Source organism: Tyto alba, unplaced genomic scaffold (assembly GCF_018691265.1).
Source record: "Tyto alba isolate M040663 unplaced genomic scaffold, T.alba_DEE_v4.0 Super-Scaffold_7, whole genome shotgun sequence".
Lineage (NCBI taxonomy): Eukaryota > Metazoa > Chordata > Aves > Strigiformes > Tytonidae > Tyto > Tyto alba.
In genome coordinates this window covers 31,027,942-31,043,696 of record NW_024881328.1, presented here as the reverse complement: position 1 = coordinate 31,043,696, position 15,755 = coordinate 31,027,942, and the positions used below count along the sequence as shown (strand labels likewise).

General features: G+C 42.8%; 1 protein-coding gene across 6 annotated transcripts in view; it reads right to left on the bottom strand.

Moving 5' to 3' along the window:
• ORC2 (origin recognition complex subunit 2) overlaps nt 1-15,755 on the bottom strand; it is a 22,318-nt gene extending 6,563 nt beyond the window's left edge. For all 6 annotated transcript variants that reach the window (XR_006164533.1, XR_006164536.1, XR_006164534.1 and 3 more), the window contains exons 1-16: nt 15,631-15,755; nt 15,333-15,433; nt 14,198-14,341; nt 13,818-13,904; nt 12,423-12,512; nt 11,615-11,646; nt 10,273-10,330; nt 9,226-9,410; nt 8,495-8,593; nt 6,840-6,949; nt 5,255-5,387; nt 4,761-4,857; nt 3,049-3,195; nt 2,332-2,503; nt 1,947-2,008; nt 469-587 (exon numbers count right to left, since the gene is read on the bottom strand). Coding sequence is in view for 1 of the 6 variants with exons in the window: in XM_042783992.1 (XP_042639926.1) it covers nt 469-587; nt 1,947-2,008; nt 2,332-2,503; nt 3,049-3,195; nt 4,761-4,857; nt 5,255-5,387; nt 6,840-6,949; nt 8,495-8,593; nt 9,226-9,410; nt 10,273-10,330; nt 11,615-11,646; nt 12,423-12,512; nt 13,818-13,904; nt 14,198-14,341; nt 15,333-15,423 (1,626 nt within the window). In the remaining 5 variants the exon portion in view is untranslated. The remainder of the gene's footprint in view (nt 1-468; nt 588-1,946; nt 2,009-2,331; nt 2,504-3,048; nt 3,196-4,760; nt 4,858-5,254; nt 5,388-6,839; nt 6,950-8,494; nt 8,594-9,225; nt 9,411-10,272; nt 10,331-11,614; nt 11,647-12,422; nt 12,513-13,817; nt 13,905-14,197; nt 14,342-15,332; nt 15,434-15,630) is intronic.

Below are 15,755 nucleotides of genomic sequence, written 5' to 3'. Positions count from 1 at the left end.
ATGCACAAATACTGAGAAAAGTCAGTATATGAAAAATCATCTGGTGGGCTCTACTAGTTTGACACTACACAGCTTCTCAACTTGTCATACTTAGTACTGCTATACTGCCTCATTGTTAGGACTAGCCTGCATTCTTCCCTTGTGCAAATACAGGTAACAGTTGGAAGCAGACTGGCAGGCTCCAGTTACTTGAGGTCTTCAGGAAGAAGAGACCTGTAGGTTGCTGAGTAACCAAAGCACACTGCATTTTTACAGCCCCTTATCCATGTAAAGGGTGTTGATAAATTAGAGGCATGGAAAGAGCTGCAATTACAGAATTTCAGCCCTTTGCTAGTTCCCAGGTGCTTCAAACAAAACAGCCTCACAGTGCAGTGCAGAGTGGTGCCTTAGGGATACTTAGTAGCAAGTAAGCATCTTTGTTGTTTAAAGTGGCTGAATACCCAGAATTATCTTCTTTCCCCAACTCACCCGCTTGGTTCGGATGAGCTTGTGGTCCCTGAATTCTGTCAGCTGTGCTCTGAGTGTCAGGTCACTGTTCACAAGGAAAGCCTCCCGACACTGCTGGTAGAAGTCTTGGAAAGACAGGCCTGGAGACAGAAAAAGGCGAGAACAAGAAACTGAAGTGGTAAGATTGTCAGATTTTTGCAGGTCTAACAACACCTATTACCTCCACCTACAAATTGTGTTTTGGCTTAGACCACAGTGGCTAAGGTAACATCATCACTTCTTTCAAGTATATAGCCAAGCTAATATTTCATAACTAATGGAAAATAGCTGAATTAACATTCACCCTGTTTGCCTAATGGAATTTTAATAGCACTTTAAATGCACTTCCCAACTTGGTTAATTTCTCTTAATTTCCAACTCCACTATCTTACTTCCAAATTTCTTTACCATTAACATGTTATTCATATCCCCTGCAGCACCTGTTAGAGACAGTGACAGAATATTCCACATGTATCCTAGAAAGCAAGAACACATCAGAAGTCACTTAGATAGGAGCAGCATGGGAACAGAATTTCCTGTCTTTCCCTTGTCCTTTAAGTGCTGGTTATGCAAATTCATATTCTTCCTTTATTTTAATTTTTTAACTCCACAGTCCACATGAATGGTCTCAGACATGTCTAAACATCAAAGCAGACAACAGTAAGAGGAGGTGTGCTGTTTTTTTCTAGGATAGGGTTAATTTTCTTCACAGTAGTTAGTATGGGGTTATGTTTTGGATTTCTGCTGGAAACAGCTTTGAAAACACAGGGATGTTTTAGCTACTGCTGAGCAGGGATTACACACAGCCAAGGCCTCATCTGCCTCTCAGCCCAACCCACCAGCGAGTGACTGGGGGGGCACAGGGAGGTGGATGGGGGGGGGACACAGCCGGGACATCAGACCCCAACTGACCAAAGGGATATTCCATACCATATGGTATGGAATCATCATAGGCTCAGCAGATAGAGCTGAGGGAAGAAGAAGGAAAGGGGGAATGTTCAGAGTGATGGTGTTTGTCTTCCCAAGTAACTGTTAGGCATCCTGGAGATGGCTGAGCCCCCACCTGCTGCTGGGAGATGGTGAATAAATTCCTTGTTTGGCTTTGCTTGCGTGTGCAGCTTTTGCTCTACCTATTAAACTGTCTTTATCTCAACCTGTGAGTTTTTTCATTTTTACCCTTTGGATTCTCTTCCCCATCCCACTGCGGGGTGGGGGTGAACAGGGAGTGAGTGAACAGCTGTGTGGGGCTTACTTGTTGTTTGGGGTTAAACCACAACAGGAACCATCCAGTCTATTGATTTGCTTTCAGACACAGTACCGCTAGAAAGACAGGCTATGCCACTGAGTCTCACTGAGGCAATGGTTGCCAGTGATGTCACCTGCATATCAAAAGCAAGTGCCGCTGTGACTGAGCTGGCAATGGTAACACCCCTAACAGATGAGAACAGGTGGGTACGTACCTGGATAAGATGGGTTGTCCTTGTTCTCCAGCTGGTGCTGAGCAAGCAGTCGGAATATCCCCCTAAGTCAAAGGAGGAGAGGGGAAAATCAGAAGGGAGAAAAACAAAAAGAAACCCACAACCCAAACCACCCCACCATTAGAAAATATTAACTGAATTTTCCCCCATGACCAGGACTTTGTGCGTGAATCTTGTCACTGGAAAGGCTTGCTACCCAAATGCTGTTCATTTAAAGTAACCAGTCAGTTGGAACCCAGGTCCCACCATCTTCATCTTGAACGTTGTTCAAAAAACAGGGCTTTCCTCCTGCTAGGTGTAGACCAGAGTAACTTAGTAAGGACTAGATCCTCAACAAGTGTTACTAAGAGGTATAACAGTGTCTCACCTGGCATTGAGAGTGAGACTGCGCAGGACATGTGTTAGGGAGCTCAAAGCCAAAGATCCAGATTGTTGTACTAAAAGTGAGTTCTCGTAAGACGTTTCTTCAACATATGGACTAAATGTGGTTGTTTCATACCAAAGCCAGTTATAGAGGCTTAACTTTGCCTGATCCCACACTAGACCAAAAGAAAAGAAAGAGCAGACAGAATTGGGAGATTGAGCTTTTCTAAAGTGTTAAACAAGCAATATTAAAATGTACTTAGTTCTACTGCAGGGTTTGAGGAAACAATGTATGCTTGTGGAATTCACACTACGTACACCCAGATACTTGCAGTTCAAGCAAGACAAATTCTCTACAACAAAACATTTGCACAGATCCCTTTTTCCTACCAGCTTCATAGATACACTGTAAATCCTTCCAGAGTCAGCAGCCTGCAAAGAATTTCTGGATGATAAATAACTTTGTTTAGATGCAATGACAGACATAACATCCAATCTCCATTTCAGTAAGTCTGAAATGTTCTCAGTATCTTTACACAGTTTTGGTGCAGCACAGCCACAGTCCCACCTGGGCCTTCTAGCTGCTACCACCATACATACATACATCACCAGATCAATTTTGCACATCAACAGTAATACATGAACTTAAGAAACATGCTCAGCAATCCTGAAGTTGAACAGATTCTTCTCTCTTTGCTACATCACGCCCAACTGGACTCACTGAGAGGAGCATTGATGTGATCGATAGAGGCAATGAGGTAAATGCTAGGCACAGACGATAACTGTGCAAGGATCTGCTGACTTCTTTCTCCTCTCAACATCTGGCTGTCCAGGTTATGAACGAGGACATAGAGCTCTAAAGATGAATCTGCAAGGTCAGAAAAAACAGCAGAGAACCAATCAAAGAAACAGTACACAAACTGGTTTCCCATTCCCAGTGCAGCCTAGACAGTAAAGTCTATTCCATCAGGCTTCACATTCATCACTCCAAATCACTTTCCTTGTACAGATGACTTCAACCTCTATCCCACACTTGGTGTTTCTGAAGACTGAAAAGGCTTTTTCTCAATTCACTGCATCACAGTTCTTTTTGCAGTTTAAACTTTTCTCATATAATCCACAGTTTGTTCAGCTGCTTTTGAGTTACATGACTAGGATCCTTAAGCTCCTCCTCACATAATGAAAATGCATTTTCTGTTTAGGGTTGGATCCAAAGGATAGTAACTTCATTGGAAATCTTTCCCACTGAGACCTCAAATGAAGTTACAAAGACATAGATTGGATAATGCAAATGGCAGATGTTAAAATTTCCAGCTAGCTTGTTGCTGTTTACTTCTACCTGGGAACAGCTATTTCCTGAGTCCAGAAACAATTCTGTAACAGTAGCCATTTTTTTTTTGTGCAAATGAATACATATTTGGCTGCCAATGGAAACCAAAGGTTCCTTAGACTCCCAAGTTAGATTAGTTACAGTGTACTTACACAAGACTGATTTATTTAGATTCAGGTGGGTACCACTGCTAATCAGTCTCTTTTTCATTTAGTCCCACCAGAAGTACTCGCAAGGTAATGATGGAAAACAGAACGTAAATACTTGAACACCAGTGCCAGGTACCATTAAAATTCCATGGCAATTTGTGTATGTATACACAAGCAGTAAAATGGACATTCAAAAAGAATCCAGCACGCATTCCGTGTGGCATTACATGTTTAATTTTGCTTTTGAACCCATTTTTAGCCTGCTTGTTTGACACTGCTGTCCTTTATTTTATCTTAAAGTCATTATTTGCATATATTAAATTTAAATGTCCACTCCACTAAACCATGTACATTTAAGCCTTAAGTCAGCCTATACCGAAATTTATGGAAAGACCCTCAGGCCATGATCTTCCAGAGGAGCTCAAAGGACTTGATAACTGTCAGTAACTGTCATTCCAAATTGTTTATGAGTTCTTCGTTCTGTTTTCAGTGAGGTTTGTATCGGGTCTTCATGCAACCACTAAGAATCATCTTCCCTCATGTAGTTGGAGTTTACCAATACTGTCTCCCATCAGGAAATACATGGCTACAGAAACACCACATAAATAAAGCACAAAGGCACTGTGCTAAATGCAAGACAGATGAGCATTTCAATTTGCCAAAGGGTTAAGGAACCTCTGTCTTGTTAGAACGCTCGTGCCTTCCTCTTTCCCTTTCTAGGGAACTTAGTGTGTGAAACACTGACTGAGGAAACAGCTTGGGACCATGTACACATATATTCCTGGTGCACGTATGTTTTCATAAATGTGGCATGAATTACAAGCAAGTACACTAGCTACAATAAACTAAGAAACTGTAGCTGCACATATGAAAACTATGAGGAAAGAAAATGTCCAGGCTCTCCTAACAGTAAGTGGACTTGGACATTTTTATGTATAAAGTTAGTCATTTTACCTTCTTTAAACCTTTTAATGATGAATTCAAGTTGGTCAAGGGGGCTGTGGAAGGTCCCTATATGGTCCAGTACATCCTCTGTGATGGAGTTGAGAATCTGAAGAAGAAAATAGCAGTCCCTTCTGAAGGGCTGTGGCACTGAAGGATTTAGTGCAGAAAATCTGAAACTGAGCCCTTGACTGCCATGAGGGAAGTAATCTGATTTTTACCATCAAATCCCCCAGTCAACATCAAGCAAAAATTTCTACTTTTCAAAACAGTGACATAGAATAAAGCTTTAGACCGATGAGTATCTATTAATGACAGGAGTTAGTGCAGTTCCTTGGAAAATGCACGGGCTAATTTCTTTAAACTCTTAACAGAGATATAGGAACTGCTCTTCATTCAAGAGCCTGCTGCTATATGATGCAGCAAGTTTCTTTAACACTTTACACTGAAAGACTTTAGAGGTATCTGTGACACAGGATGATTAGATAAGCTTTTCCCACACTTACAGATCTCACAGTGATGCTGGGGAAGTATCCATTAACCACAAGGTGAACAGAATCCTGGAGCACAGAGGTACGAAACTTCTCTAACAAATCACGCTTTGAGCCCAGTCCATAAAGCACGATATTGAAACCCAAGCTGCAGAAAAGTGAACAAATACACTGAATCAGAAAAGTACAAGTCCCTTTTTATGTTCACACATTCATTAAGCAAAATGATCCATTGCAATCTTGCCTCTAAAAATTTCACATTTCATAAAATCCAGGCTTACCTACAGCTCACAGCTGACAAATAAAGTTTAGCTGCAAGGAATCTGAAATGTGGCACATGCATTCTAGTAAAACCAGCATTTTAGCAGCCTGGAGGCCCACAACTTTAGCAAAATATCTATGGAAGAAAATGGTATTGTCCGAGAACATGAGACTAGATCTGCAACTTCAGATAACGAAGAGTAACCAGCATTCACATTCACCCCCTCACCAGAGATTATATTAAATGTTTATCATGGGTTACAAGCAATTACAAGAAAAAAAAGCAATCCTTCATAATAGTTTTCTACTCTGTTCTGTAGGAACAATTTCAAAGTAAAATTAAACTATTCTCATATCTCTTTCTTATCCTAATTGTTCCACAGAGAAAGAGGCAGGAAAGCTTAAAGAGAATGTGATAGAGAATCACAAAGCTTTTTTTATTTTTGAGAAGCAGGAAAAGCATCATCTTGATCAGACAGTGACTAGGTCACTCAAATAGCACTGGACAAAGGTAAGGTGTTCAGTAACTGTCACTGACTTCAGTATCATCTATGGATTTGTTTCTTCTATCCTGCCACACACATCTCTAACCATTTGCCCAGATCACTAGTATCTTTTTCATGTGCTCTGTCACTCCCCATGGACCAGAAATTTCTTTATACTCCACTCCCTTGCAAAGCTTCCAAGGGGCTTTCTCCTCACCAACATCTGCTCCTGCCTCAGCATTTAACTTCAGAGCTGATGGTCTGCCTTCTCTAAGGTGCTTCAGAATTTCACAGCTCTCTGTAGTTCCTCATTCGCTTTCCTGGATACTTACTCTTTTCTCCTTCCCTTGAAGATACACACAAACCCAGATAAAATTTATACTGCTAATGATTCCAATAACATTAAGCTTTCTTCATGCCTAGATCATTAGGTATTCAAAGGTAACTGCTACATCACTGGGGATAGCCACATACAGAAGAAATTGGTGGTGGGCTACTCACTACCAACTATGTTGCTCTAGGCAAAGCTGATTGTTCACAAAGGACACTTTTCTCATCATTCATGTTACCTGTTTGTGAATGCTCTCTAGCTTGGTTTACAGAGGCACAGACAAACTAATCAGGCACAATGCAACCTCATTTCACTTCAGGCATTCAGTTCAAAGAGCCAGATATGATGTAGTCTACAGGAAACACTATACTAGAATAATATCACCTAATTTTAAATTTAAGCAATTAATCAAAGAAAAAAAGTCGCTCCTTAACTCATCCACAGGATGTTGTTGATATGAGGGTGAGTTTACTGGCAGTGACTTTTTACTAGGCTTTTTCAGAGATTCTCACTGGATACTTACTGTAATTGCAGCATCCACTTGGAAAACAGAGATTCGTGTTGCTGGTGTAGCTCTTTAATTTCAGCAGCATAGGCAAGGGGAGCTTTTTCCAAAAGGTCCTGCAGTGTTTGCTGTGTTGAGAAAGAGATAAGATGACAGTCATTCAAGGCTGAGAAAATACAGGACATATATCTGGAGTCCTTACAAATACCACTCTAGTACGCTCTCTAGCTAGAAAACGAAATAAGTTTTCACTGACAGTGCACTTAATTCATGTTTTTTTTTCCATGAAGACGCCTCTAAGAACAGTTTTGCTAGTGGAGAAACAAAGCAGAGATTAAGAAACCTTATTATGGGAAACGACAGCCTGGCAGCCAGACTAGGACTAGAACCGGTATCGCACTGTGTTTTCTCTTTTCCTGCTGAGTATGGAAAAACCACTGCTGAAATAATGGACACACTCAGAGCTCACACAGCACCAAGCACTGTACCAGGAAAATACTAACATCACAACCCTGCTCATAGGAGCAAGGGCTCCAATCAACAGTGTTAACAATGGTTCAGGTGGTTGTCACTACCAGAAAATTCTCACAAACACCATCTTAAAAAAGAAATACAGCAGAAAGGAAATAATTTGCAGCTGACAGCTAAATGTAGAATAAGTATTATTTCAAAAGCATCAAGAATCAAAGGATTAATTCAGCTTTAAAGATATGCTGGGATGTTGATGTTTCAACAGCACAGCAGCATGACAAACGTCATCAAATCTACACAGGCCATCTTCAATTTTAACAGCTTTGCTTTCCACTCCTTTGCAGCAGAAGACAGCTCACTCTGGAAAGAACACAAAGACAGCTGCAATGTTATCAGACAAACATAAAACATTGTGAGGCAGAACTGCTAAACCTTCAATTTCTTTGGAGCCAGTACTAGATTTAATATGGAAAGGCTTGATTTCCTTCCAGAGCTGTTATGAAAGTACTCATTAAGAATCCAGATGTTTCTCTGGGTAACAATTCCAGACAACAGCAGGCATCAGGTGATCAGCATACATGCCATCTTTTAAAACCCAGATGGGTGCAAACAGCATAGACATGAGAGTTCCAAGTATTTTACATGCTTCCCTGGCATCTGTCCTTGTGTACCTGTCTCTGTAGGGTGTAACTGTGTGCTTTGAACTGTCCTATAGAAATAGCATATGGAAAAAAAAAAAAGTAATTCAGTCACAACAATTAGACCATTCCAGTCTCCTAGGAACTGGAAGGGGACTAAGTGCATTTCACACATTAGGTGACAACACTTAGAGTTGTCCCAAGTCCTGCATGTGGCTTGACCCAGTAATGCTCAGATGAAAAGGGCTCTCTCCATTTCCTCTACACAGAAATGCACACTTTAACCTGTTCTGGTAACTGCAGCTTTCAACTATCTGCTCACCTGATAGTCCCTTCTCCTTCCACCTTCCCTACCGTTTCAGGTTCTAACAACTGGGTACTATCTCTGCTCAGAACAGCAGTAGGAGACATAATGTTTAAAACGCTACCTAAATCAGCATTACCACTGAGAATGTAATCAGCAGAAATAAAGTGAAAATAGCAACATCAGGAAATTTTGATGAGGGAAATCTCATCAAAGAAATCAAAAGCTCCAAGAGTTGTGTGATTCACTGTGAAGTGTACCTGATTCAATCTTCTTTTCTGCAGCTTCTGCAGTGTTCGGTCTGAAGTGAGCACTTTGGAACTACTGTGAGCTTCAAAGTATTCCTCCACCAGGTTGTTCTAAAAAGGGACAGCAACATCAGCCACACTCCTCCTGCTATCAAGTTACCCCTCTCCCTTTGCACCCACAAACATGTCTGAAAATGGCCCAATATGAGACATAGAGCAAGGCTAAATAGAAAGCCAGAAGATATTTACAAAAATGGCTTCTACAGTAGCATTCTGCCAAAGCTAACGTAGTCAGACAGTTCTTTCCTGAAGACAAAGACAGAAAAGAGACTCTGAGAGCAGAACACAACAATAACTCTAAGGAGGTGTGGGGATCCCTGATGCTAGAAGGAAATCAGACAATGAAGCTGAACACCAAGCCAGGAAATAATGTGTACTTCTTTTGGTACTACAGGAGTCAATTTCTTCATCCTTTCTCAGTACAAGGTCTTCTGGTTCATGGACATCTTAGAACTTCTCCCTCTGGAGTTGCTGAGGATACAACCCAGATTATACCACAGGGTCACATGATGCCTGTCCAACAGTGATTGCTCAGAAGTACAGCAAAAGCCAACCCAGATTGTTTAATTTTAAATTAGTCTAGCGGTTCTTCCCCAATAGTTAGGTGTGGTCACTGACAGCTTCCAGTCACTAAATATCCCTTCACACTTGCTAACTCAGGAGTATATTTTCTGCACACTCACCATCTTGACCTCCTTAATTTTTTTGGCTAGGGTGTTTTTGGGAGGAGGTGTAGATGCAGCCCTAGTTTTTGTTGGGGTCTTTTGATCTGATAAAGCAGCGCTGACTTCTTTCTGGTCTTCCTCATCTTCCTCCTCTGAGCAGGAAGCAGAATATTCACTCTCACTTTCTAAATAGGGATCTGGAGCTAAAGCATAAATTTAAGGTTAAAAGCTATCAACAACCTCTTACACATAACATATTCTGCACCATCTCACTCTCTTACATACATTCTCTAGGCATTCTCAATGCTTAAGAGGACTGCAAGCACATATAGCCATTTCTTTCCCAGTTCTAGGCTCACTGATTATTGTTTAGTAAAGCTTGCCTCTTAATACCAACTAAGAAACATAATACTACCACAAAAGGTGACTAAAAATGGACAATAGAATTCCCTATTTCTCTTAGCATGTCTACATCAGTTTTCCCAAATGCCAATCATGCAAGCTGAGTATCTTCTGGGTCACGCTCTGCAAAAAAGGTTTTGTAACAGACCTCTGCTAGCAATGTTGATTGAAGAGCACAGATGGAATCTGGCTCAGTCTTGGTCTCTCAACACAAAAGAAGAAATAAAACATGAAACGCCACACACTAAACTCTCCTCTGCATTCATTCTGAGCACATATAGCCAACCAGTTACTGGAAACACTTTACCATGAATGTCCCAGCCATCATCAAGAAGTTTTATGACTTGGTTCAAGCAATTGTGCCAGACTTAATTGTCAGCATAGGTTAGATTACTGAGAATTTTGTTTCTTTTGATCACATTACTGAAGTTCAGCAACTTGGTGCTTCTAAGAAACCTTTCCACCCCTTATCTAAGTAGCAACCTGTTGCAGGGAAAAGGTCTACACAGACATCCTTAAGGACATTTCTACACTCTCTGCAGGATGAATCAGATTGCTTCAGTCAGACTGCTACTACAGGCAGAAGCACACCAGAAGAAACACTCTCCTCTGAATACAGTGCTTCACTGACTGTGGGAGCTGACTGCAAAGGTTGATCTTTACCTGCTAGCCTCTTTCTGAGTCTGTAAGGTGTGGTAGACACAAATTCTTTCTTTTTACTCTGTAACAACAAATAAAAAACATGCATTAGAAGAAGAAACATATACCTCCTCAAAACAGCCCTCTGCCAAGCAAAGAGTAGAATCAGGTTACATTTCCAAGCTACTTCAGCACTAAGAAACTGGGAAAGCAGAAGCAGTAGTATGTAAAGTTCTTGTTTTGCCATTCAGAGCTAGAGGGGGACAGGATCAGGTTCTAAAATGTGCTTAATTCTTTCAACTAATGTCCCAAGATGGAGGGTAGAAAACCATGAAATCTCCAAGAAGATGCCAATCTTGGCCTTTCAGGAAGAGTCAAACCAAAGAAATTACAAACTGGAAATGCTTTGGCTCCTCAAAGCAGTCACCTTCCACATTACACTGTCACTCAGTTATTTGGAAGTCCACTATGAAAACAACTACCAGAATGACAAAAGACCACCCAGAATACTAAGCCCAGAAGTGCATCAAAGGGAACCTAAGCTGCCTAGGCCCATCAAGTTGAGGTGGCATGTCTTCTTTACATATGTGTAAAGCACACGCCTGACTTGGACACCAGATCAAGTCTGCAATACTTAGGAAACACTTTTGTTAATCTTGTCAGAGTGGATGTGAAATCACCAAGGAGTGAACATGGAATCTCAAAACAGCATCTCTTACAGGCGTATCTGATCCTGGGACCTTATACCAGAAAAGCAGTGCACACATTTCTAGTATGATGTTATACCATTTTAGAAAGCCAGCTGCTCCACAGCACTCTCTTTATAACCACCACAACTGGCAGTTCTGGACTGCATCTCTCTGTAGCATCACAAAAGACAACATCAAATTACGTCCCCCCCCATTACCACAATTTATTTTTTATAAACCAATGCTAAAGTAAGAAACTGGACAGCACCACAGCTCTTGAATTCCTGTTCCAACAGCACTTCTTACAATTATGGCCGTTTCTTCCTTTGGTGAGAAATTGTAAAACAGTGAATTTTATTGCATATTAAGGGACTGTCTAACATCCTAATTTCTGTGATGCAAGGAAATAGTGTCCACCCATGCTAACTGAGCTGTCAAACCCACTATTTGCCCACTGACTCTATATCCCACAGTCCTAATTGATGGTATCTCTGGTTCTCGCTTGAGTTACTCCTGTCTGGTTGAATCAGGAGAGACATCAGTACTATGGATGAGACTTTTCATGGTCTTTTCTCTCCAGAACCGCAGTAATCGAGCAGTTCAAGTTTTAGAAGTGAAAAAAACCAAACAAACAAACCCCCCCCAAAAAAAACAAGCAAGGTAGAGTCATCACTCACCCTCTGATGCACTTTGTTTGAACTTGAACGTTCTGCAAAGCAAGAAACATCATTGTTCATAGTACTGCATATTTTCAGCAGTGGCATAATATAGTCATTAGAAAAACAGGCATCCACTATCCAAAAGTGCACCGCAAAAGAGTATCAGTTCCCTAGGTGGTTACTCCTATGAGGGAAGCCTCTAGTTCCTCACAGGTAGGCAAGAAGAGAACAAAGACAGTTAATATTACCACAGAAGGCATCTTTTAATTCTGTCACAGCTCTGAGAGGCCATCAGCTGGAGGGAAGAGGCTGAAAAATGAGCTAACGTTCTCTCCCTGAGCATATCAGACTCCATTTCTGAGCACAAAGGAACATGCTCTTGTGCTCTTGATAGTGTTGACCTGCACTGACTTCTCCTACCCGTATTTCTTGCTACAGCATTGGGCGTTTGAACATTATATAATAAAGTGTGATTTTACACATGAACACCCACACAACCCTACATATTTGGTGCTCAACACATCAGCCCAGCTCACAACCCTCTCAGGTGCAAGCATTTCTGTTGAAATTTCTGAGAGGAAATCATTAAGCATCACAGCAACAGATGAAAGAGAAGTTCCTGCTTTCGCTACACCAGCAGGACAGAATAAAAGATCTGACACCCAGGTGAGCCAGAGGCCATGCATACCAAGCAGTTCAGTACACAATGTTGACTAGAATACTCAAGCATGACAGAAGCTGGCACTCAAACATCCACTCCACTACCCAAACAGAAACATAACCCCACACACTCAGCTTCAGTTCCCCAAAGCATCACATGACTTACTGCTGCTTTGAGGGGCTTCAGCTGTCTTCTCAGGGCACTCAGAGTGAGCAGATACAACACTCTGTCCTGGTGTCTGGGCTAATTCAGAGGCTGTAGGAAACAGGGAGAAGGGAAGAACTTTCACGTGTCAGGTACAAAATGCCTAGCTCTGGCTAGTCAGCCATGGAGCCATACACCAGAAACACTCTCTAAGTATTCATTTCCTAGCTATTTCAGGAAGCACACCAGATACTTCCATTTTTTTTCTAACCCTAATGGCGAATATAATCCTTAACAAAGATTTTTCAAAGAGTGAACTCCTCAGTTAATTAATTTTACAAGTATAGCTGAGGCAATGGCTGAGCACGCTTTGCTCCCTGGGAGACCACATGTCTTCAACTCAGAGCAATGTTTGGTCATGCTCACTTAGCCCTTTAAAACTGCTCAATTGGACACAGTAAAGCATCAGGCATAGCAAACACACCAGTTCCCCAGGAGGTGGGTTCTTGTATTTCGTTTCCCTCTTTCTACTACTTATCAGCACAAGCTGAAGATGAATCACTGACCTGAATATGGAAGACCCCCATAACCTGCTAACAGTCCCTCAAGGAAATCAGCCTTCCGTTGTATGACTTGTCTCAGTTTTCAAACTTAGTCATGACTCCAAGAGGGAGCACCAGTGAAATCTACCCTGCTGCAGGAGATATAAGAAACACACAACTTCCCAAGACACAGCAGAAGCCCAGAGGAGAAGTAAAAAGGTATGAAAAACAGTTTCTGTATAGTGATACAGAAGGATGACCCCTCCCTTGGATCATCCTCTGTACAGTATGTCAGTAGCTGACAGCTAAAGACTAATGAATTTCAGGTGGTGCTGGGCACAAGAAGACTCTTCAAGTGAGAAGAAACACAGTGGCAGCAGGCTCAAGCATCTTACTTGAAGAACAGCACACCCTCTCCAGAACTGCCACTTTCTGTTTGCTTCTCCTAAGTCCACAGTTAGCATAGCAAGCATGTTCAGATACTCTGAGTAGGAGAAATCCTCTGACACAGAAAGCTAACTGCCTTTTTTTGACTCTTTGCTACGTAACTAGTCATCCTCATATTCTTCTAAGTTACACAAATAAAACCCCTGCTATCCCTTGGCACTTTCACACAGACTTTCTCCCAGCATTAAGAAACTTTACTTTTTCTTATATATTTGTTTAATATCTGTATTTCTTATCCCCACTACACCTTTACTTTGTCCTAGCCCTGTGCTTTTGTTTCTGAGGAAGACTGATTCAGAGCCAGATAAAAGCTACTGAAATATTGCAAACATATCTTTTGAATAAGCAACCGACAAATCACATTAGCAAAGTACTAAAAAAAGACCATAACCAAAGTAAGAACGAAAGAACAAAGAGGAAAACATACCCAGCTCTGCCATTTTGCTGGAGCGTTTGGGAGTCTGGAATGAGTAAACTTCACCACCACTTATATTTGAGCCATTTTCCATTGGATCTGTGATAAGAAATGTTACTTGTAGCTATTTAAAAAGCACTGGTATATTCCCAATGCAAAGAAGATGGAATGCAACATTTTACTATTTGGCTCAAAGGACTCTTTATATTGCAGCTGCTATGAAATAAATACCACCATAAACCCCTAGAATCATTATCCTCTCCTCTACCTGTTACCACAAGCACAGCCAGAGCTGGTTAGGCCTCACACAATTTCATCAAAATTGTACAACCCTGACACTGCAAAAGAATCTCCTGAAGTCACAGCTGTGTTAGGTTTTCCCCTGATAATACCTTGGGCACATATTCCAAGAACAGAAACATAGTTCTTCTCTTCCATGATCTCCTGAGCTTCATCATCTGAAATATTCCCAAGCTTCTTCATAAATCTCTTCGTACTGACTGTCTGTTGAGTCTTGTCCTTCTGTACTTTAATACCTAGGATTGCAATAAAAGCTTTAGCCTCCTACTATTTCATTATTTGTATTGCAATAGTATGCAGCTACTCCATTCAGAGACCAAGTTCCTGTTGTGCAAATCACTAAACAAATACAACTCTGAAAAGATGTCCCACTAAAAGAATAGCTAGTCTGTACCCTGGCAGTCAGCTGGCCCCACGGCCATTAGTTCCTCCTTTACCACAATATCTGGCCCCTGGAGTCAATGAGGAGAAGACCCCTATTTCATCACACACCAGCTTCCACAGTTTAGGAGAAATTACAGTGACTCACAGATAGAAGTATCAAATTGCATGCAAAGGGATGGTATTTGGCATCGCCTATATTCCCTAGTAAAGGGCAGCAAGTGGAAAAGACCTGGCCTATAGGATGTCAGTACACGCATGGGAGAATTTAGGCTGAAACACCTCTGGAGACTGTCTGACCAGCTCAAAGCAGGACCAACAGTGAAATCAGATCAGAGTGCTCTGTGTCTTATACAGGCAAGTTTTAAGCACATCCACAGAGGTTCCAAACCTCAAAAATAGTCAAAACTGCAACAAAACACACCTGTAGCAACCACCTCGAACCCTTTTCTAATTTGACTCTGTGTGTGCTTAAACACGTCAGGGGTTGGGAAGTTAGCCTGCCCGTTTGTGCTCCCTCTCCCAGGCTGTTACCCACACACTGCTGTTCAGGAAGCTGGGATCGAGAGCTGATGCCCACACCACCTACAGCCAAGGGCACCTGCCACAGCTGCCCTGTTCCACGTGCCAGGGCAGGGACAGAAACAAAGCACGGAAGAGACAGTCGGAGGAGAATGACGTTAAGGGCCTCGTCCTGCCTCCATCCCAGCCAAGGCGCTCAGCCGCCATGGGTGTTGGAGGTGGGTCCCCTTCCCGGTGGGCCGCCGCGGATGCTCGGACCCCTCTCCCAGAGCCCTGGGAGCAGCGGGCGGCGCTGGGCCGGGCGCTGCCCCGGGCTGGGTGTACCTGCGTGGTCAGCAATGTGCTTCAGGACCTCCTCGTCGGGCACGAACTTCACCTCCAGGGAGCCGCGACCCCTCCTCTCCGGCTGGCTCATGGCGGGCACCCTGCAAGCACCCCCCGCCTCAGTCACCCGGGCCCCGCCGCTGGGGGGCGCAGCCGCAACGCGCGCGCGCACGGCGGCGCGCGGCAGTAACTGTCGGAACTATGTCCGTCGTATTCCCATCCCCCCCTCCCTGCACCGCCCTCCGGAGGGCCCGGGACCCGACCCTCGGGCTCCTTCCCCGCTCCGCCGCCGGCTCACCGCGGAGTCCCGGCCACCCTCTACAGCGGCAGCAGCAGGAGGCGGAAGCGAGTTCATGTGCTTCACGTCCCTGAGGGCGATCGGGGTGGGCACCCAACTCCGTCGCCGCCGCACCTTAACAGACC